Consider the following 22,609-nt stretch of genomic DNA (forward strand, 5'->3'; position numbering starts at 1 on the left):
AAAAGTTTTTGGAACGCAATGGTTCCTTTTTCTGAGAATGACCATGAGGCTGGGACAATCAGGCTAATATTAACTTAATTAGTATTTCCTGAGCACATTCCATTTTAAGGTGGCTGGGAGAGGCGACCCAGCAAGGATCACAGAATCATAAAGCCAGATCTGAAGGGATCTTGGAGTTTACTATCCTCATTTAATAGAGTAGGACACGGAGGCTCAAAGAATAGAAGGGATTTGCCCAAAATTGGACAGACAAGGACCCAAGTCCTTTAAAAACTGACTTCAAATAATGAAAGATCTATTGTAAGTAGTTTCCTCCCTCCCCCCTCCAATCCTCCTTCATAGTTTTGGGAACTGAGTCTCCAAACTGATGTTGATCAGACTTTCTTTACCATTAAGTGATGTAGCTCAGTCTTATTTCCTAAGCTTTGGGACAGAGACCAAATGGACAAGTGAGAGGGAGATATTAGAGAACGATGCTTGGCTCTGGAATCAGAGGATCTGAGTTCAAATCCCACCTTTGACAATAATTGCCCATGTGACCTTGGACAAGTCACAAGCTCCTTGGGTCTCAGTTTCCTTAGAGATTTGAACCAGATAGTCCCTGAGGTCCCTTCCAGCTCTAAGAGAGCTAGGAGCCTTTAAACCTTTATCTATCCAAAGTCAAGAGAAGTAATCAAGGGGGTATGGGGGACATGATGGCAGTCCTTTAAATGCGTCACCAAATGACAGTCACCAACTCCTTTCTGCCAGACCAGAACTGAGATCTGACTAACTCTAGTCTTGTTAATCCAGACCTGGGGGGAGCTGACATTTCCCTTTCCCCTCCCTTCCTTTAAAAAAACCTGCTAAGCAAACAGGGATCTAACTGAGATTATAGGGGAATGTTTAACCTGCTGGGAGACTAAACTATCTTGAAGGCATTTGAAACATTGTTTATATTCCAAAGGCTGCTGTTAATTACAAAGAAGCTTATCTATTCATTGCTGAATGGGTCCAGCAGAGCACGTACTTGAAAACACTATGTTAGGAATTAGTGTGAGACACACTCTATGTACTTGAAAATAATAAAATAGTATTCTATAAATAAAACTGACCTTGACCCCAATTAGTCTGAGCCAGTGGGATGCTGTCGCCTCCCTCAACAGACATGAACTGGAGAGCTACAGGGTCCTAGTAGCCTATGTTCTGCCTCTTCCTTCATCTTCCTTAGGATTGGGAGGGAATTTGGAGATTCTCTACTTCAGCTTCTTTTTCCTCACCTCCATCTTTCCCGAGTAGGAATCCTTCCAAGAGTGGCCCTGACAAGGGGGCATTTACCTTTCACTTGAACCCTTCCTGTGACAGGGAGCTCACTCTCTCTTGAAGCAGCCCATCCTCTTGTTGGAAAACTTCAATTGTTTGAAAGTTCTTCATACCAAACTAAAATCTGCCTCCCGTCAGCACTAGTGCTGACCTCCAGAACTGTCTCTTCTAACTGACAACCCTTCAGATATGTGAACTCGGTTTCATGCTCTGTCTAGCCTAGGAGGAAATTGTCTGATAAGCTCATTCATACATCAGGGTTAGGAATTTACACCTTCCCTCTTCTCTGTGTCCCTATTTTCTTCTGTCATTTAGCCACTGTGGAGAGCTAATGGCAGGACCTGGAGTTTCCAAATCAAACCCCCAGGCCCTAGGAGGCAGGCCCAGATGGTATCTACACCAGGGAGAGAGACCATGCACATGTGGGAAGTGGGCTCGGGGTAGATGCAAGATAAGAAGATTTCCATAATGCCTGGCAGAGTTTCCCTGGGGAAGAGAAGGACCAATGAGTTGGATGGTGTGGGCAAAGGTTAAAGAAAAAAGAGGCTGATGTCTGGCTCTCCAGGTATTTTGTGATTGCCCTGGGTCAGAGGTCCAGAAGTGTCACTTGCAGTTAGGGGATCCAGGTTTGAATCTTAAAATATACTTACAACTGGTGTAACTTTGAAGAAACCAGAAGAGATCATACAACCTAACTCACTTGACTTTTCTCAATCTGTTTCCTCATCTGTAAAATGAGGGGTTGTACTCCTAGAAAGTCCCTGAGTTCTCTCCTAGTCTTAAAACAAAGAAAATCAGAATTAGAAGGGACAAGAAATTTCCCAACAGCATCCCTGAATAGAGCTCATTTGGTTTTGGCTTTAAGACTTTCCATGAGGGGGACTGATTGTTCCCTGGGGGCAGCCTATTCCATCATGGGAGAGCTCTTCTATTTAAGACTAACTTAAATCTACTTCTAACTTAACTTAGGACTAATTTAAATCTCCTTCTCTGAAGCTACTACCCATTGTTCTTAATGGGGCTAATACCTCTCCTACAAGACTAGCCCTTCACAGATTTGAAAACGGTTCCCATGTCCTCCTCTGGCCAAGTTATCTTCTCTCTAACTTAGTTCCCTCAACTTATAATTTGTTCTACAGTTCTCTCACCATCCAGGGTCTCTCTCTACCCTGTCAATATCTTTCTTAAAATGTGATGCCCAGACCTGAACACAATGCTTCAGTTATCATCTGACCAGAGAAGAGCACAGTGAGACAGATACTACACTTTTCTTAATGTGGTCTAGGGGTACATTCACTTCTTTTCATTGTCATATCATACTTCTGGTTCATATTTAGCTGGTAGTGCTCTTAAAACTCTAGTTTGTGTATGTGTGTGTGTTTTTAAGAGATATTGATGTTTAGATATATCACCCCTATTTTATAATTGTGAAGTTGATTTTTTGATTCCAAGGCTAAGACTTTACATTTATTCTAACTAAAGTTTTATTGTAGTCAATTCAGCCCAATACTCTGGCCTACCAAGCTATTTTTGGATAAGGGCTCTCTCTTCCAATGTGTTTCTATCCCTCCCAGCTTCCTGACATCTGTGAAAGCTGACAAGAATGCCCTTTATGACTTCTTCCAAAATCATTGATAAAAATTCTGCATCTCTGTGGGCCAAGGGAGATCCCTGTGATTCTATGGCAAGACTGGCCCTCCTCAAACTTGTGTAATCAACAAATTCACTTCAGCATCTTCTTTTCTCCTCAAGCTTTACCAGAAGTCTCCTGAAAGCCTCTGCTCTCGACTCACAACTAAATACTCTGCCTTGCATTCTCCCATGTACCCTTCCTTCCATTCTCCCAGAGCGCTGCCTTCTTTTGCTTTCCTAGTCTGCTGGGGTGATGATTCGTGAAGATATTAGTCCATCTAAACCACTCCTAGGGGCATTTGCATTATCATAAGGGATTCTTAATACTTGTAGCAGAAGAAAAGAATGGATCCCCTCGAGCATCAGAGAATCACCAAGATGGAAGAACTCTCACTGGTCATCTTGTCAAACACTTTGATTTTTCTTCTAGTTGCAGTGGATATAGTGCCTGGTCTAAAGTCAGGAAGACCTGAGTTCATGTCCAGCCTCAGGCATTTACTAGCTGGGTGACCTTGGGCAAATCACTTAGCCTCTGTTTACCTTTGCTCCTTAACTATAAAATGGGGATAATAATAGCACCTGCCTCTCAGGGTTGTTATGAGTATAGAATGAGATAACATTTGTAAAAGCACTTAGCACAGTGCCTAGGCAATAGTAGGTGCTATATAAATATTAGCTGCTATAGTTGTGATTAGAGTATCTAGTCCAACCTAGCCTCTTAGCCTCAGTTTCCTCATCTGTAAAGTAATGGGTTGGACTGGACTACACCTAAAGTCTCTTCTAGTCCCTAGCCTTGAAGGTAAAGAGGCTAGAGACCCTGGGAATTTCACTGAGCCCTGAATTTTTATCCTCTTGGGAAATCTGGTGAGGGAGCTGTCCAAACCTACCTTCATTGTACATACACTTTTGTATGTTGTCTTCCCCATTATAATGTGAGCTCCTTGAAGGCAGGGGCTATATTTTGGTTTTGTTTTTGCCTTAGAACTCTGCACCATTCCTGGCACATGGTAGGTGCTTAAAATTTGGTTGACTAAGTTAATTGACTAACTGACCATCTGAATTTTTAAAAATCATCCATCTCAATGACCTAGGAGCATTAACATACATAATCCTAAACCACGAAAAATCTCCAGCTGAAATCCTTTTCCAGTCAGGGATGGAGACCTCATTGTGCTCAGAAGACAGCACAGCTCTGAATTTGAGGAAGTTCCATCAATTCCAAATCTACCCAATAGTTCTAGTTCTTCCAGCTGAAGTTGAAGAGTCTGAGATCCCATGGCATAGAATGTTAAGTTCCTGGAGGGCAGGGATAGTTTTATTTTTGTTTTTTAATTCCTAGTCCCTGGCACAGTGCCCTTCCCTGTGTAAAGTAGATATTTAACAAGGCTTTGCTGAACTGGAAACATAGAGCTTTAAGTTACAAAAATGTGATCCATGCCATGCAAGTGGCAAAAGAACTGAGAGCTAGAACCTCATGCAAATTGGTCTCCTATGTGGGTTTCAGGAACCCAAGGGGGTTCCCCTATCAGTAAAGTGTGGCATGTAGCTCCATAATATTTGAAAGGAGAGGAACTATTGGACAAGAGCAAGGCAAATGCAGTCTTGATTGTTTAAAAAGGGTGAGAGACTATTATAGATTCCTCCCAGCTCCTAGCTTTGTGCCATCCAGCCAGTTTGATGAGCACAGTATTCATGCCTTTGTCAAAGTCATTAATGACAACAATGCTAAGACAGGACAGGGTCAAGCACGTATTCTTGGGACACTCCACTAGAGACCTTTGAAGTAGACACCAGTGAGCTTGACTTCCATTCCTAAGAAAAATTCTAGAATGAAACATTAAAGAGATGGTTAATGGATATCTAGGAAAGGGAGCAGTGATCCTGAAGGGCTGTTATGGCTTCATCAAGGACTGGTTATGCTAGACTCACCTTAATTATATTTTTGGAAATTATTCCTGTAAACCAGGAGAGGGGTACATTTTACCTAGATTTTAGCAGTGTTTGATAAAGTATCTCATGCTATTATCTTGGAAAAATAGATATAGACTAGACAATAACTGGGACTTGGAATCAGGAAGACTTGAGCGCAAATCCTACCTCAGACATTTTTAGTGACTGTGTGACCCTGGGCAAATCACTTAATCTTGTTTGCCTCAGTTTCCTCATCTGTCCAATGAGTTGGAGAAGGAAATGACAAATCACTTCAATCTCTTTGCCAAGAAAAGTTCCAATTAATGTCATGAAGAGTCATACACAACTAAACAATAACAGCACAAACTCACCAGGTTGTTGTGAGACTCAGATGAGATAACATTTGTAACACGCTTTTCAAATCTTACAGTGCTATGGAAGTGCTAGCTATCATCATCATCATCATCATTAATATAATTTGATGGAGTCAGCACAGGTTGCATAGTCATTAATGGTTCATTGTCAATTGGCCAAGAGGTCTCCAGTGAGTGTTTATCAGTCTTGGATAAAAACACAAATGGCAAACTCATCAAATTTGCCAATGACACCAAAAATCAGGATCCAAGAGGCTATTTATGGGTTAGAACAGTGGTGGGGAACCTGCAGCATGATCCTTTGATGGAATTCAAACTTCACAAAACAAAACAGTCAAAGGGTCGCCCTTGAGGACCTAGAGGACCATCTCTGGCCTCCAGGCTGCAGGTTCCCCAATCCTGGGGTAGCACGTAGGGCCAATGCACTAAGAGGACATTCAATGGAAGCCCCTTGAGGCCCAAGACCATTTCACTTCTATCTTCCAGCACAGAACACAGTCCCTGGCACAAAGTTGATGCTTATTTAAAAAGAGTCTTAATTGAATGAATGAGGGTAAATGTAAAGCCTTCCAGCTGGGTTCAAAAAACCCAACTTTTTAGTCCGGTCTGGGGATTTGCCTGAAAAGAAATCTGTGGATTTCAGTAGGCTGCAAGCTCAATTGGTGTTGGCAGTGGGATGCAGCAGACAAGTTAATTTGATCTTGGGCCCCATAATGAGAGGCACAAATTCCAGGAATCAAGTGGTGATAGTTTCTTTGTACTAGACTCCATCTGGCCTTACATTCTGGATGCCACAGTTAAAGGGCGTTTCAGCTGGAGAGTTCCTAGTGGAGGGCAACTAAAATGGGGAAGAGCCTTGAGTCCATATCGCGTGAGGGACAAGTTGAAGGAACTGGGGATACTTAGCCTGAATAAAAGATGTGGGGGTGCAATAGGGAAGAAGACTCTCTTCAAGTGTTTGAAAGGCTGTCTTGAGGGAGAATTGTTGGCCCCAAAGGGCAGAACCAGGAGCAAGGAAAAGTGACAAAGAGGACGATTTAGGCTTGAAGCCAGGAAAAATTTCCTAAGGATTGTTGTTCAGTCGTTTCAGTCACGTCTGACTCTTTGTGACCCCACTGGGGGTTTTCTTGGCAGAGATACTGGAGTAGTTTGCCATTTCCTTTTCCAGTTCATTTGACAGATGAGGAAACTGAGCAAACAGGGTGAAATGACTTGCCCAGGGTCACACAGCTATTAAGTGACTGATTTGAACCCAGGCCAGGTGTTCTATCCACCTGGCTGCCCCTCTGACCCAAAGTGGGATGGACTGCTGTGCGAGCAAATGGGTTCACCTTTGGAGGTCTTGGAGAAGGGGCAGGCAAGACAACTTGTCTGGAGTGTTACAGTGGGGATTTCTTTGGGGGTACAGGTTGCACTAATGGCAACTCTAAATTCTGTGATTCTGGGAGAAGTCAGACAAGGTAATCTCTGGGCTCTCTACTTTTTCAAACATTCCCTGGTTCCATGATTTTACGGCTTACTCACAGCTCCTCAAGAGCCCAGCTGTTTCCTAAAAGGATGGAAATGCATTTTTCATCTGAGTTTTTCTTTCAGGGTGGAGAGGGGTGGAAGGTGTAAGAGGAGGGAGGGCGGATGCCTACTTCTCTCAAGGGATTGGCACACCCTACCCTTTCTGGACGTCAGAAATGGGTTGAGTCCTCTGTAGAATGTTCCAAACATCTAAGACCTTTGGGATACTCGGGATTTCTTTTTTTCCATATTACCAGGACACAGCAAGCTATAATGGAAAGAGCCCCAGATTTGGAATGAACAGATCTGAGTTCAAGGTCCAGATCAGTCACTGCATAGCTATGTGAGCAGAGAAGAGTCTAAGCCTCACTTTCCTTACCTGTAAAATGGAGGTCTCCATTTTTGCACTGTTTGCCTTATAGGATTGTTCTGAGGAATGCGCTCCATAAACTATGGGATCATAGGATTATAGGTTTAGAGCTATAAAAAGTTATGTTGGTGCTATGACCATATTGGGGAGGTGGCATGTAAGTGTTGAGAGAGGGTTAGGCTTGGAGCCAGGAGACAGCTAGGCTCAAATCTGACCTGAGACACCTTGGGCAAGTCACTTAACCTCTGACCCTCAGTTTGTCTTCTCTTTAGCTTGGGAATACAAATGGTACTTACCTTCTAATTCAATGATAAGGATCAAAAGAAAAATATTGGTAAAGGGATTTTTGAACCTTGAAAAGCTTTAGAAATGTCACTTTTCACTGTTACTTTTATGACCACAGAGACCACAGAAATTTCCCATGAAGAGAAGACAAGGAGCTTAGAGAATGCATGGAGGGAAGCCATGACTTAGAGGAAAAGAAAGCCCACAAAATAAGATGAAAGGAACAGGGACATTTCCTTCTGGAGAAACAATCCAATGTCACTCTCCCTGTATACTTTCCCACCTCCATGCCTTTGGTCATGAGCTTTCCCCTGCCTAGAGCACCCTTTCTCTTCCTCTTCACCTCAAACCCTAGCCTTGGTTGGAGGACCAGTGAAAATTTCACTTCCTATGATATCCCAGCTGGTCCAGATCTCTCCCTTCTCTGACCTCATTTCCCAACACTTTGAGTCAGTACTGGTCCTGCTCAATGAAAGAGCATTAGAGTTAGAAGGGGCCTGGGAGGCCATTTAGAAGAGCCCAGCTTGGTGAAATGGGAAAAGTCACTGACTTGGAGTCAGGAGACTTACATCTGAAACCTGACTCTTCAGAGGAGTAATCTGGGTGATGCTGGATGAGTCACTCATTTTTTCTGAGCCTCAGTTTCCTTCTCTGTCAAATGAGATAGGGGTGACAGAATCTGTGAAGCCTCTTCCAGCTCTTAGGCCTAACATTCTCTTATTTGACAGAGTTGGAAACTGAGACCTGGAGACAGAATGTGACCTGCCTTGAGATCATACAAAGTGTTTGCGGCAGAGCAGTCTAGAATAATTTCCTGGGTGTTGTTTTCTCTATGAGCGTATATCTCTTTTCCTCAACTTCTATAGACTAGAAGCTCTCTGAGGGCAGCAGCAATTTCTCATACATTTGTGTAGTGTCTCCTAGAGTACTTTACATGGGGCTAAGCACATAAGCTCACATTATCAGAAAATGTGTTGATGAACCAGAAAAAAGGAAACTGGGAGTTTGGGCAGGGAACAAATACAAGTCCCTAAGTGTCTAAAATAATAATCACTATTAACTATATATCTATGGCATATACACATACCATGTGTATATTTATATACATGTTAAATGTGTGTGTCTATGCACATATATGTATATGTGTGTATATATGTACACATGCATGTGTGTATATTATATGTATACACACACACACACACACACACATATATATATAATCTCACAGCCACACTTGAGGGAGGTATTACCATTATCCCCATTTTACAGATGAAGAAAAACTTGGCATGAAAGAAACAAATGACTTGTTAAGGATTACATAGCAAATGCCTAAGGCAGGATTTGAACCAGGGCTTGTTGACTGTCCACCGACACCAAACAGCCCTTTAGCTATCCTAGAGATAGGAGCAGTGGGCTGTCTTTCTGGAGTGCAGGAGAAGCCATTCGAGCTGCAGTGTGAGGGATCAGGGTCGGATATGGGGAAGGACTTCTAAGGAAGGACCAAGCATGAGCTGACAGAGAGGACAAGTAGGACATCACCTAGCAAAGCTGTTCCCAGGGGAGCTCCTCTGGTGCCTTAGGGTCCGGGCAGAGACAGGGGGAGGGAGGGAATGAGCTCTCCAGCCATTTGGCAGGAGGCCAGGGCTGGACAACATGGAAGGAGAGTGAGGTTGTTCTCTCCTGCACCTATTTACCCTGTTTCCTTGTAAGCTCCCTAAAGGAGGGCTCAGTGTTGCCTGGCCACACCTAGGGGAGGGGAGAGAGGTGAGAGGTTAATGCACGCCCCTTTCCCCTTGCCCCAGGAATCTTCTGTTCACAACTGGGAGGTGGGGGAGGGGGGGGGTGGGGGAGCGGCGCCTGAGCTGGTGCTCTGTCCTGGGGTTCGTTCAGTCCCTGGACTGAGCTGTGGAGCTGCAGATCTACCCAGGAAGTTTCTGCACTAGCAGCCCTGCCAGGTCAGCTCCAATCTACAGGAAACAGCTGCTGCTCCTAGCCCCCTCCACCCCCATTCCTTCCCTCCTCACTCTCCTTAAATCCCCCACCCAACTCAGTCCACCTTTCCCCTCCCTCCTGTTCCTAGCCTATAACTTTTAATCATTCTTTCATTCCTGGTGTGGGTATGTCCTCCTGTACCACAGCGATCTCACCCAACATTCTTGGTGATCAGGGCAGGGCCAGAGGCAGAAAGCAGAGAAACCCAGAAAAGGAGCCAACAGCGAGCCAAGAGGATGCCCAGCCTTCCTATTCTTCCTGGAACCCATCTGGGCTCCAGCTGGGCACCTCTGCTTCCTGCCTCCCAAGTGCTTTCCTGCAAACATGGATCTCTCTGCTGATGTGGCTGGTGCTGGATTCAGCTGGCCTGTTCTCTCTCAGTTTCCCCAAGTCCACATGACCCTCTGTAATCTCCCCTCAGGTCCCCACTCCTCCCTGTCTGGTGTGCCTACCTGAGACTGACTATTTTGATGTCTCATCTCCCTGCTGGCCTCTCTCATCCCACTCCAGTGCTTTCTTCCCTGAACAGGAAGGCTCTCTCCTCTGCCCCCCACCAAGGGGCTGGTCACCAGATCCCCTCTGTGGGCATCCGATGGCATTCCTGCCATTTCTAGCTCACATTTTCTGGACACCAGATGTATCCTCTGCTTTCTTGCATAGGACTGAGGAGACAGCATCATGATACTCTGTATGCCTTCCCTGCTCCTTGTCCATCAGGGTCAACGATTCCACCTCTCCCCTGCCAGACAAGCCTCCACACCCAATCAGGCTGATATGATAGATAATGACATTTTTCATCTTCTGAATGTACTCAGACACAGACGCACATCTGCCCGGGAACACACACATATGTCTGCTCCCATAACATGCACATACACATGGATATCTGTGCAAGAACATAGACATGCACACATGCGCATAAATACCACAACTGCTCATTGATACGCATCTACCCAGTGGCGTATGTTTGGTTCTGTCTTCACAGTTGCACATATATATACACTTGCTCAGTGACATGTACTGGGTCACACATTCAGCCATTTCCCACTCCCATCCTGGTGTCACACACGTGTACCTTGCCAGAAACACCTAAATCAATCTATCTGCCCAGTGGCATCCATTTGGCCACACGTAGCTCATAAGCCTGACCAGGAAGACCTTCCCCTATGGTCACATATGCTTAGTGCTTCTGTCCCTCCCAGTCTACCTTTGGGAGGCACTTTACCATCTGTGCCTCTCATTGCACCCCCCCTCCCCCTTCAGAGGGGAAAGCCATGATCCAGGTAACTGAAAGGATTTGCCTAAGGTCACGTAGCATGTTAGGGTGGGACTACAGTCCAGGTCCCCTAACCCCACCCACCTAGCAGAATTGCCTGTTAGCCACAAGCAGGCATGTACACACATGTGCTCCCTTTGCAGGTGTCCAAACTGCCTGCTGAGGGGACACACCCAGATCTAGGACCCTTTGCTCAGACATGCAGACATTGCCCACTAAACTTGGAGCAAACTCTTCACCAGCCCCAAACAGAACCTGGGAGGAAAGATCACAGCTCTAGCTTCCCACCATTCTGAGACAAAGCCTTTGGGGTTCCCCAGACTAAGTCCACTGTGCTCCCAAGCCCCAATCTGCAACTTTCCAGGACCTTCCCTTCCAGGCTGGGATTCATAATCCCGAGGAGGAGAAGGAGGCAGCCTTCACACAGAGGATGCTGGACACCTGCCCTGAGGTGTGCTTCTAGTATCTCTGCCCTTTCTAGGAACCCAAGGTGGAAGGCTTCTGCATAACTGTGCAGCTCTTCCCTCACTTTAGTGGCACCCCATCCTCTGCTCAGTGGGGTCTTTCTGTCTGAGAACTCCCCACCAGAGTCAGGTCAAGGAAAGCACATCCATAGGATGGCTATACCTTGAGAGGATCCCCGGAGTTCAGAGCACAGAACTCAGTGATACATGAGATGCCCCATTACATCCTTTCCTCCTTTCTCTCTCTCTCTCTCTCTCTCTCTCTCTCTCTCTCTCTCTCTCTCTCTCTCTCTCTCTCTCTCTCTCTCTCTCTCACACACACACACACACACCTCACCTGTCCCTCCAGTCCCTAGAAATAGGGAAATAGAGATGGATGATTCTCTGATAGGTGACCCAGGACTGTGAAGAGAGGGGAGGGATAGAGTGGGAGTGGAATGGGGATGGTGGGTAGGGATGGGGATGGGACAGGGAGAACGTGGATGGTAATGGTGTAGATCAGGACAGGACTGGGGAGCTGATCCCATCGGGGGTACCCTTACCTCCTTGCCTCGTGGGGTGAAGGATGGAGAGAAGGAGGAGGAAGACTCCTGGCCGGAGGGAGAGAGCTGTCCGACTCGCCATCTCTGGGAGAAAAGCCTCAGCCCTCTCTCGGGCTGTGTGTTTTATCCTCAATGCTTAATTGCTGTCTACAAGGGATGTGAGGGAAAGAGGGAGGGGGAGGAACAAGGGAGGGGGGCTGTGTGATGGGGGGTGAGGGGGGTGGGGGGGAAGCTCAGGACACGACGTAATTACGAAAGGGCAACACACACAAACCTCCCCAGACTGGACTATTTGGGGTTTTTTTCCTTTCTTTGCTTCCCCCCTTTCTCTTTTGCTGTTCTCTCCAGCCCTGTCCAGGGCCCTGCCAGAAAGCAGCAGGGGGGGGAGGGGGGGGATGCTGCCAAAACAGCCTTCAGCAAGAGGAAAGGGGAGGGCTCTAGTCCTTGCCAAAAATCCCTGGCTCTAGCCAAGCCCCGTGATGGCCAGGCCCCAGCGCCCGCCCCACCCTGCCCCGCCCCGCCCCAACTGGGCCCCAAGCCTAGAGCCCGGGGACAAGGGCCAGCTGCCCTGAAGGCCCCCCCCACACCCCCACTTCAGCCACCTCAGGCCTGGGAGGAGCTCCCACCCCCCATTCCTAGCCCCCTTTCAGCCCCCTCCCCACTCCAGCCCACCCTATCCCTCGCTTTAATCCTCTTGTCTCCTTGTCCTGGCTGGGGAGGGGGATTTGGGGTGGGACCTAGGAAAAGCAGAGATACTCTGAGGGGGACCTTGGGGAAAGGGAGCCTCAGGGTCCCATTTTCTTTGCTACCTAGTACCATGAGAGAACGGAAGGGACAATATCTTTGGACTCAGAGAACATGGGTTTGAATCCTGTCCCTGCAAACTTATTACCTGTCTGTCTTTGAGAAGGAAAATAGCTCCTTTCCCAGGGCCTATTTCCTCATCTTTAAAATGAAGGAATCGGATGAGATGAGCTCCATTCTCCTTTCCATTGCTGAATCCTATGATGGGGTGACTGAGGGAGAGGGGAACGATATGGGGTTGGGGGAAAGAAGGATATCCTGGTGTCTACAGAAAAGTGATGTCCTTAGAGCCAGCCCCAGTGGCCATGCTTAAAGGGATCTGGTCCTAAGTCCAGACACAAGCAGCCTTAAGGGAGAGGGGAATCCAGGATCTTAGGCTAGAAGGGACCTTAAAAGCCATCTGGGTCAACCCCCTCATTTTTACCGATTTGGAAACTGAGGCACACAGAGGGGAACTGACTTGCCCAAGGTTACAAGATGCTAAGTCTCAGAGGTAGGATTCCCTCCCTGCTTAGTGCCTCTGTGCAGCATTAGTGATTGAACTCACAGACTATCCCTAGGGGTCTCTCCTCCCTCCCCCTGGGGCTAAAGACCTTGCAGAGTCTCCAGAAAGCAGGTGCCAGAATCCTTTAGCCACATCACTTGTAGACTGGGGAGAAAAAGGAAGAAAAAACCCCCAGTGGAAAAAGCACTGGCTGTAGAGTCAGAGCACCTGGGTTCAGATCTCACCTTGGATACTCGCCAGCCGTGTGACCTTGGGCAAATGACCTACCTACCTTCCCTGTGCCTCAGTTTCTTCATCTGTAAAATGGGATGCACCAGATGGCCTCTGAGGTCCCTTCTAGCCCTTAAACTCTAATCCTATGATCCCACCCTCATAGTTTGGGGAAGAAGTAAAACCACATCCTTAGCAACAGGCCCAGTCGTCATGTCTCAGATACAAAGGCCCACCTGGTCCCCAGCTGAGTGTCCCCCAGCCCACATCCCCAGCTCATCTCTCCCTTGTAGTGCCCCCAACTCTGCTTGCCTTGGAGCCAAACTGTCATTTCCTCCTGGACCAGGAGGGGGCGCCCCTGTGGTGCAGAAAAAAAGTCCTCAAATCCCCAGATTCTGAGTGGAAACCAGACTTTTTCCTTCCTAGCACCCCTGCCCCAAGTCCCCACCAGAATCCTACATGTTTGTTTATTAAGAAACTGGTCTCAGGATTATCCCTGACCTGAGGAGAGCTGGGTTCAAGCCCCACCTTTGATACTTCCTACCTGTGTGACCTTGGACAAGTCACTTAACCCCTTGGGGCCTTGGTTCCCGCATCTGGAAGGAGTGATGAGGTTGAGCTAGGTGGCTCTGGGATCTCCTCCGGCTCTGATTCTGTGATTTTCCCAATTAGACTGGGAGTTCCCTGAGGGCATCCTCAAGCCTCCTTCTTTTCCTCTAAGTGGTCTGCCTAGCCCAGTGCCAGGCAGGCCTGAAGTGGGCAGAATCTCAGGGAGTCAATATTAGGAGAGCCTCGGGGATCCTCAGGCTGGGAGCTTCCTAGACTGGGAACCACAAATTTGTATGTTTTACAAAAAATATTTTCCTGCCTATTTCAATATAGTTTCCTCTGCATTGACAAAGATGATTTGGGGAATGGGTCTATGACACAGAAGAGCTTAGAAGCCTTGCTCTAGTCCTTCCCCATCTGTTATCAGGGGAGGGATGGGGCATGTGGTTTGGTCTTGGTCCCCTTCATGAAGGTGATGAATGAGACTTAGAATCTCCTCCCAGAGCACTCACAAGAAGAAAATTAAGCCTTCCCTTTCCCTCCCTCCCCAGCTCGCTGGCTGGTTGATGGAGGGGCCTTGTCCTGTGAGGCTTTTCCTAAGTGGGGATGACAGTGAGGATCTGAGTCTCAGGGCACTTTACTTGGGGACTGGTTTCCTGGATTCATCCCTAAACCTAGAGCAGTAACTCTGCTTTGTCCTCCAAGTTTTTGAGTGTGAACCCTTTAAAGCCAGCTCTCATTCAGAGACTAAGCTCCAGACATGGTCTGGTTGGTGGAGGCAGGCTGAATGATGCAGTATAATGGAAAGGGTGTTGGGTTTGGAGTTCCAAGCCCTGGGTTCAAATCCTGGTTGGCTGCTGGTTACTTATGTGACCTGGAAGGAGCTGCTTTCCTGGGTTTCAGCTGTAAAATGAGGAGCTGGACAACATGGCCTCAAGGTCCCTTCTAGATAGAAGGAGGCTGGAATTGTCTTCTTGAGAAACTGTTGGTATGGACACTCTATTCCTTCGATGATCAACTCAAGTCCCACCACCTCCAGGAGTCAGTTATGGAGCATTTATTAAGAGCCTACTGTGTACCAGGGTATGAAAGAAAAGCAGACAGTCCCTGACCTTAAGAAGCTAACATTCTAACAGGAAATCTTTCTTGGATGTTACAGACCATGGGGAGTGCTTCTTCAGTATGGAAAGCCATACCCAGCCTTCGATATATCACTGGTTGCCTTGGATTGTTTTTTTCTAAATATACTTCTGGCTTCAAACACCCCAAGGAGGAAGACCAAACTTTGGCCTCCTCTGCCCCTTAGCCCATTCCAATTGCACTATAAAGACTCTTCAAGTGACCTTAGCCCAGTCATGTCACAAGTCATGAAGCTCTCAGTCTCAGTTTCCCCACCTGTCAAATGGAAGTGATAATCCTTGCTCTCCTGAAGTTCATAGGGTTGTTTGGAGGAAAATGATTTTGTAAAGATTGGAGCTCCAGAGATGGATGGAAGTTGTTATTATCTTTGATTGATTGGTTGTGAAGAAAGATAGAAAGAGAGATTTATGGGGTTTTAGAACTGGAAGAGGTCATTAAGTCCAGTTATCTTTTAAAATATATGTGTGTGTGTGTACGTGTGTGTGTGTGTGTGTGTGTGTGTGTGAGAGAGAGAGAGAGAGAGAGAGAGAGAGAGAGAGAGAGAGAGAGAGAGAGAGAGAGAGAGAGAAATGCAGGGGAGAGGAGTGACTTTCCTAAAATTATGCAGTGCGCTGCTGACCCAGCTGGGAGACGAAGAAAGATCCCCCCACCCCCATACTCCTGCTCTTCACTTGGCACTCCTTACACTGGATCTCAATGTAGAGCTAGCTTGATTGAGTGAGTCTGGGAGTGAAAGGGGATCTGAAAGGGGGATGCTGGGCATCAGATAACCAGGCAGGGGATACAGAAGAAGGCACAGGGAGGGATTAAACCCAGGGAAGTGGTTAGACTATGACAGGGACTTGGTGGCCACTACCCTGCAGCCAGGCTGGGTGTGGTCAGACACTGAGGAAGGGAGCCTAGAAAGTGGGAATCTGGTAGGGGGGAGGATGAACTTTTCCTTATGGCTCATGTAAAAAGAGCTTAAACTTTCTTTCTGCACATGAGCAGGAGGCAGTGCAGTGCGGAAGTAGGAGGCAGAAGGTCTGTTAGGGACTCTGTCTCTAAGGGGCTGTGTGTTTTTGGACAAATGTCTTGGCTTCTCTGAGCTCAGACTCCCTTTCTGTAAAACCTATGGGAGAAGGTTAGATTGGTGCTTATGTGCAAGGGATGTGAGTGTCTGAGATACAGGGATGGGAACTTAGTGCTCCCATGGGGGTATCGTCAAAGAGAGGGGCGAAGTTCTGGGGATGGAGGTTGCATCGAGGATGGGAAAGGGGTGCTCAGTACCTGAGGCAGAAATAGCAATCGGGCAAGGGCTCAATATTGGGGAAGCAGGCTCAAGGACAGGGAAAGGTACTCGGGGTCGGGAGTTGATACAGGGTCAAATACGGACATTCAAGGCTGGGAACAGGAATTCAGGGTCAGGGCGGGAAAAGGGGGTTTAGGGTTAGGGTTGAGGGTCAGGGTCTGGAAATGGGAGTTCAGAGGTTCAGTGCTGAAGACAGGGACTCAGGGTTGGGCACAGGGCTCAGTGTTAGGGGGAGCCTTAGTTTCTGTGCTGGGAATTCAAGATGGGGAGAGGGGCTCAGTGTTGAGTCCCAGGCTAGGGATGGGAGATTAAGGCTGAAATGGGAGCTCAGTGTCAGGGAGAGGGGATCAACGTTAAGGATGGAGCTCTAAGTCAGAGATGGGGGCACAGGGATGAGGATGGAGGGCTCAGGTACCGCAGAGGGTAGAAGACTGGCGAATTCCTTTGCCTTTCATTCCCTGTCCCTGCAAACATGCTTCCCCCTGGCCCCTATCCTGGGATAAAGGTTAGGGAATTGTTGAGAGAGGGAAAACAGGAAGAGGGTAAAATGAGTTAGCGCTGGAGAAGGAAGAGGGCCCGGCTTTGTTGGCCGCCGAGAGCAGGAACAGGCTGACAGGCCCCCAAACCACAATCAGGGCTGAGCATTTATTGATTCCAGGACTTGGAGCTAGTCAGGGAGCCGGTGAGAGGAGGCTGGGCGGAGGGGCAGGTTGGAGTCTGCTTGGGCTTGGGGGCCAGGCCTGGGGGCAGCCCCTCTGCTTCTCTCCCGCCCCTCCTGGTTTTCTGCTCCTTACGAACACTTGGACCTGGCACAGAGCAAAGAGCCCCTGGGATGGAGAGTCTAGCAGACCTGAGTTCAAATCCCAGCTCTGACACTTACTGCACTGGGGCGAGTTTCCTCTCCCCTCTGGGCTTCAGTTTTCTCATCTGGAAAGTGGATTGCACATGGAGGTTGGACTAGAAGTATTTAAGGTCCTTTCCAGTTACAATAGCAATAAGAGCTAGCATTTACGTAGAATTTTTAAGGCTTGCAAAGCATATAATGAAGGTTATCTTCACAAACTCCCTGTGAGGGAGGTGCTCTGTTTTTTAAAGGATGAAGAAGCAGGGAGGGGCACTGACAGGTGATCAGTCCATCTGAAGCAAGATTTGAACTTAGACCTTCTTGATTTCAGTCAAACACTCTTTCTGCTACATGGGATAGCTGCCTCCCAATTCTGGGGTCTTAGAGTTTGACTCCCGACTTTGGATCCTCCAGGCCCTTCTGTCTGAGCTGCCCAAAGGCTGCTCCCTTTCTGCCATCTCCTCTTTTGTATGAACCTTCTCTCTGCAGGTACATTGTACTCAGGGATGCTGAGGTGGGGGGAGAGATAGCCCTGGGAAAAGACGTGGGACCTGGGCTTTCTCTTTGACCTCTAGACTTAGTTCCCCAGGCCCAGGCCTGTCCCACAGAGGAGCCTTCTTAGGGACCTAAGGATACCTGACCCCGGACCTTCCATAAGGATCCCATGAGCACAGAGCTGAAAGGCCCAGGGAGGTGTTGACTCAACATCTCATGGCTGGAAGAAGCCTCGAAGGCCACTGAGTCCAACCCTCATGTGACCAAGAACCCCGAGTCACAGGTTTGCAGTTAGAGGGGACCTGGAGAGAGAGAAGCAGAAACCCTGAGGCTCAGAGGAAGGTAAAGCTTGGAAAGAGTTCAAAGGTCTTCCAGCCCAACTATTTGTTTTACAGATGAGGAAACTGAGGCCCAGGAGGTGAAGGGGATTGATTAGCTGGTAAAACTAACCTGTAATTGGGTTTTAAAGTCAGGCTTTGGTGGGAGCTCGGGTGATAAGGCCAAACTTAACATGAAGGAGACCCACATGTACACACACACACACATGTCAGAGAGAAGTGGAGAATGGAGTGACTTACACACACCACACACATACACTCCCCCCCATACACACATACTTACATACACACATACACATATACATACCACACACATACACACATTTACATATACATGCAACATACACTAAACATACCCTCACTAAACATACCATACATACCACATACACATATACACACTCACGCACATACATATACACCACACACACACACTCACCCCCCACATATACACACACCACACACATAACCCTCCCTATCTTTGTTCTCTGTTCTCCCACAGACTCACTCACCTCAGACACATCATCACCGTCAGGAGGCAGTCCCTGCCCATCTGTGTGTGGCGTTGGGCAGAACAGCTGGGGCAGATGTGGGCAGGGACACAGACAAATTCGCCTTTTTTCTTCCTGCCTCCCTCCCTCCCTCCACCGCACCTCTGTCTCATTCCCCTTTCCTTTCAGGGGTCCAGGGCCTCGGTTTTCCTCCACACTTCACTGGACTCTGCTCAAGGGAGATGGAGCCTGACTGCTCTCTGCCTCAACTTCCTCATCTGTAAAACAAGGATAGGAAGAGCCCTTCCCTTGGAGGGCTGTTGTGAGAATCAAATGAGATGACATTTGTAAAGCACTTTGCAAACCCTGACGCTCCATATCAATGCTACAATTACGATTATTGCTACTGCAGGATAAAGTAACCTTTGAAATGAGCGGAGCTGGGTTCAAATCTCACATCTGTAGCTTGAAGGAGCCAACAACTAGGTGACAAAAACCACCTACAGCTACATCCTGATTAGTGCAAATAATGAATCCTTTAGACTGTGCTATTCAAACTCGTAATGATGCAAAATGTAGTCACTGGTTCCTGTACCATCGAACCATTTAGTGTGAATTCAAATAATGTGACTTACTATTTTAGGGGATTCCTTATTCTCGATAATCAGGATTAGGCTGTATTAAGTCCTCACTATGTGGCTATGGTAGATAGAGAGCCAGCCTGGACTCTGGGAAGACCTCAGGTCAAGTTCCCTACTGTGATCTTTAGGGAAATTACTTCTTCATGTGGGGCCTCAGTTTTCTCATCTGTAAAATAGGAGGCTTGGAGTAGATGATTTCCAAGTTCTAACTCCTAATCTTTTTTTCTTTCTCTGTATAAATTAGATAAGAGGTCATTGTGGGAAGCTCTAACAGCCAGGGAGGATGGTTTCAGGAAAAGTCTTATGCAGAAGGTGGCATTTTAAGGTGGTCTTTGGGGCTCAAGTGAACACCACTTCATCCAAACCCTTCATTTTCTAGAAAATGAACTGAGCCTGGAGGGGAGACTTCTTGGTTCAGAGTCACACACTTGCTGAGCAGCAGAGTCAGGGTGAGACTCAAGGGCTGCTAGAGGTTTTCACTCAACTGTAATTAAACTATAGCTTTAATGAGACGAGGACTTGCTCTTCTATCCCTGGAGGGACTGTCTAGCATTCTATTAGAAGAGGCACTATTCTTGTCTGTGGGCCAATACTCTCACTCTGGTTATAAACAGAATCCTTATCCTGGTCAAACACTGACCCTAAAGCCAGACCATGAGCTTGCCCTCCAATTGAATTCAAATGTGACTGGGACATGGGAGGCAAAAGGGACAGATCAGAGATGCCTAGGATCTGCTGAAGGCAGTGATTGTGCAGGATGCTCAGGGAGCCATTGATCAGCAGGGACCTCTTTGGGGATGCCGATGTCTTGGAAGACTCCTCTCTTTTTCCACCAAAAGCCGCCCTGGTTCCATGACCTCTTGCAGTTTTCTCCCCATGCCTGACACACGAAATCAGGCCACTTCTTATTCTTTATTTAGAAGGTTTGTCTCCTCATGGGGCCCCCAAATAAGTTCCTCAAGTCCCGCCCCGCCAGAATTTGTATTCATACTATTATTTCTACCTTCTATGTTTCCCTCCAATCCACTGCCTCTCCCCAATTCCATTTACCTTCATGTAAATCCTACTTGTCTTCCAAGGCCCAGATCATTTCCTACCTCCTCAAGCACTTGTCTGCTGCCTCATCTTGGGGAGGTGGTAAGCCTGCATATTCAAAGACGAGGTCTATAGAGGCAATCGTGGCTGAAATTGTAAAGGATCATAAAATTGTACTCTCCTAGACTAAGGGACCAATTAAGCCAGGATCAGAAAGGCTAAGTATCCAGGCTCACTCAATTAGAAAGTGTCTGAGGCAGGTTCGAACCCAGGTCTTCTTGGTTCCAGAGCTTTATCCAATGTGTGGGTCTGGTGTCTTCTGAAGATGAGCCATGAATCCATTGCTCTTTCCATGTCTGACTTGATAATCTCATGAGTGGGAGTGCCAACAAGTGCCTTTAACTCCTTCAAGTCTTAGTTTCTTCAGGAGGTTGGACTGTAAGATGCCTAGGTCCCTTAAAGCTCCATCAGATTGGAAGCTTCCTGAGGGCAGACACCTCCCCTTCTTTTCTTCTGCCCCCAGAGCCTGGCAGGAGGGTGGAGTTGAAGGGCAGACCTACTCCTGGGAGGATGGCTGATATCTGAGCCCCTCAGGGCCCTGGGGCCAAGAAGGGAGGCCCACCTGACCGACCACCCCTCCCGCTCCCTGGGAATGCTGTCAGACTCCTCACATACTCCTTTAACCTCCCTGGGCCTTGCCAAACAGCTGTGCCGCTCCACCCTTATCTCTTCCCGAACTGTCCGTGCTCCTGAATCTTTCCAAGGGCTGTGAAAGCCTGGGAATGCTGTGGGGAGGCCAGCTACTGCCTGAAGTTTGATCTCAGTATCTCCCTCCACACCACGCTCAGCCTCTCCCCAGGGACCACCCGCCCTGAACATTCATTCATTCCTGCCCCCCACCCCCACCCCCCATCCCCAGTTTCATCTTTCCCTGCAAGTCCCAGGCACAAAATCAGCCTCAGACCCAAGCAAGGGACTAATTACAGTGGATGGAGCTGGTAAGGCTAGCCAGATCAGAGGGGAAAGGACTGGTGTTGGCATTGGAAAAGCTGGGATGCTACCTAGCACCCTGGGGGGCTAGCTTGTGATTTCAGGCAGGTCACTCTGATGGTCACAGAATAACATTCAGTGCATTCCTTGGGTTGCTTTGGGATAAGAATTTCTCAGCTAGTAGCTAGCCTGTGGTTCCTGGGAAGGGGTGAGAGGCAGAGGGCACCAAGAAACTGTCTGAAGCTCTGAGCTAGACTGAACCCCCACTCCAGCTTTTATTGGTGTTTTTTAATATTTTTGCCTCTTTGAGATTAAGAGGAGCAGGATGGGATAATGGAAAGAGCTGAATTTGGAGTTAGGAATCCTGACTCCCCTATTTATTACCTATATGAGCTTGAGGAATCAATCAATCAGGCATTTATTAAGTTTTGCCAAGAAAACCCCCATAGGGTTGGACATAACTGAAATGACTTGTTGGAACTGAACCAATGGATAGAGTGCTGGTCCTGGAGTCAGGAGGATCTGAGTTCAGATTTGGCCTTAGATACTTACTAGTTGCTCTACCCTGGCCAAGTCACTTAACCCAGTTTTCCTCAGGGTTTTCTTCATCTGTAAAATGAGCTGAAGAAGGACATGGAAAACCACTTCGGTATCTTTACCCAGAAAACCCTAAAAGGTCACGAAGATCTGGATACAGAAATGACTCAACCACAACAATGTATTGGAGCTGGTGCTACAGATACAAGGATTAAAACAATCTCTACCTTGAAGGGGCTTAACCTTCCTGGGTCTCAGCTTCCCCATCTGTAAAATGAGGGGATTGATTAAGTGTCCTCTGAAGTCCCTTGCAGCTCATCATCTATATTCCTGTGCTACTGTCTTTTAATCCTTGTGTGCCTCAGTTTTCCTATCTGTAAAATGAAGGGGCCCCTTCCAGCTCTAGAGCCCTGATGCTGCTTCCATACTGCTGGAGTGTCTCAGATTGAGCCTTTTTTGCCTTCCCTCTTGGGAGCTACAAATGTGCCAGACTAAGAACTATTGCTTCTAGAATTCACTGGCTAATCTGCCTCTTTTGTGAAAACCTCCGAGTTCCCCAGAGCAGCTGCAAGAGATTGGGACAATCACCTATAAATGTCCACTTAACTGCTGTTACTCTGAATATGAGATCCTTGACCAGTGACCAAAGACATCCTGGAGGAATTAAATCATACCATTATTGACATTCTCACTGTTAATGAAAAGATGGCTCATAGGACCTCCTCAGAGAGACAAACAAAGGAACTGGTGGAGTTGTTTTCATTGTGCATCCAAAGCAACCAGATTATCATTTCATTGTACATTTGGTCATCCTGCCTTCAGTATTTGGGATGAGTACAAGGAAATAGATCAGCATAAGAATAATTTCGAATTACATAGCCTGAGTTGTAGGTGAAGAGGCAGACAAATTCTCTAAAGAACTCAATATGACTGCTCAAATTAAATCAACATACCTTAATGCTCCAGTGCAAAAGTGAATATAGAAAAGGATGGCAAAAAAATGTGTTGGAAAATATGTTTCAGGAGTCAGAAATCAGAGTCTAAGGGATTTTAGTAAATGAAGAAATCTCATACCTGCATATCAT

The 22,609-nt window shown here is 47.2% G+C and overlaps 1 protein-coding gene across 16 annotated transcripts in view; it reads right to left on the reverse strand.

Annotated features, from left to right (window-relative positions):
- Positions 1-11,860, reverse strand: part of ELN (elastin) — a 68,803-nt gene extending 56,943 nt beyond the window's left edge. For 4 of the 16 annotated variants that reach the window (XM_072640197.1, XM_072640194.1, XM_072640193.1 and 1 more), the window contains exon 1: positions 11,658-11,855. In XM_072640197.1, the coding sequence (XP_072496298.1) occupies positions 11,658-11,739 (82 nt within the window). In that variant the 5' untranslated portion in view covers positions 11,740-11,855. Of the gene's footprint in view, positions 1-11,657 lie in introns of all 16 variants that reach the window. The other 12 variants (XM_072640188.1, XM_072640187.1, XM_072640186.1 and 9 more) reach the window with 7 other exon arrangements.
- Between the last annotated feature and the right edge of the window lie 10,749 nt (positions 11,861-22,609).

The sequence above is a fragment of the Notamacropus eugenii genome, chromosome 2 (assembly GCF_028372415.1).
Source record: "Notamacropus eugenii isolate mMacEug1 chromosome 2, mMacEug1.pri_v2, whole genome shotgun sequence".
In the NCBI taxonomy this organism is placed as follows: Eukaryota; Metazoa; Chordata; class Mammalia; order Diprotodontia; family Macropodidae; genus Notamacropus; species Notamacropus eugenii.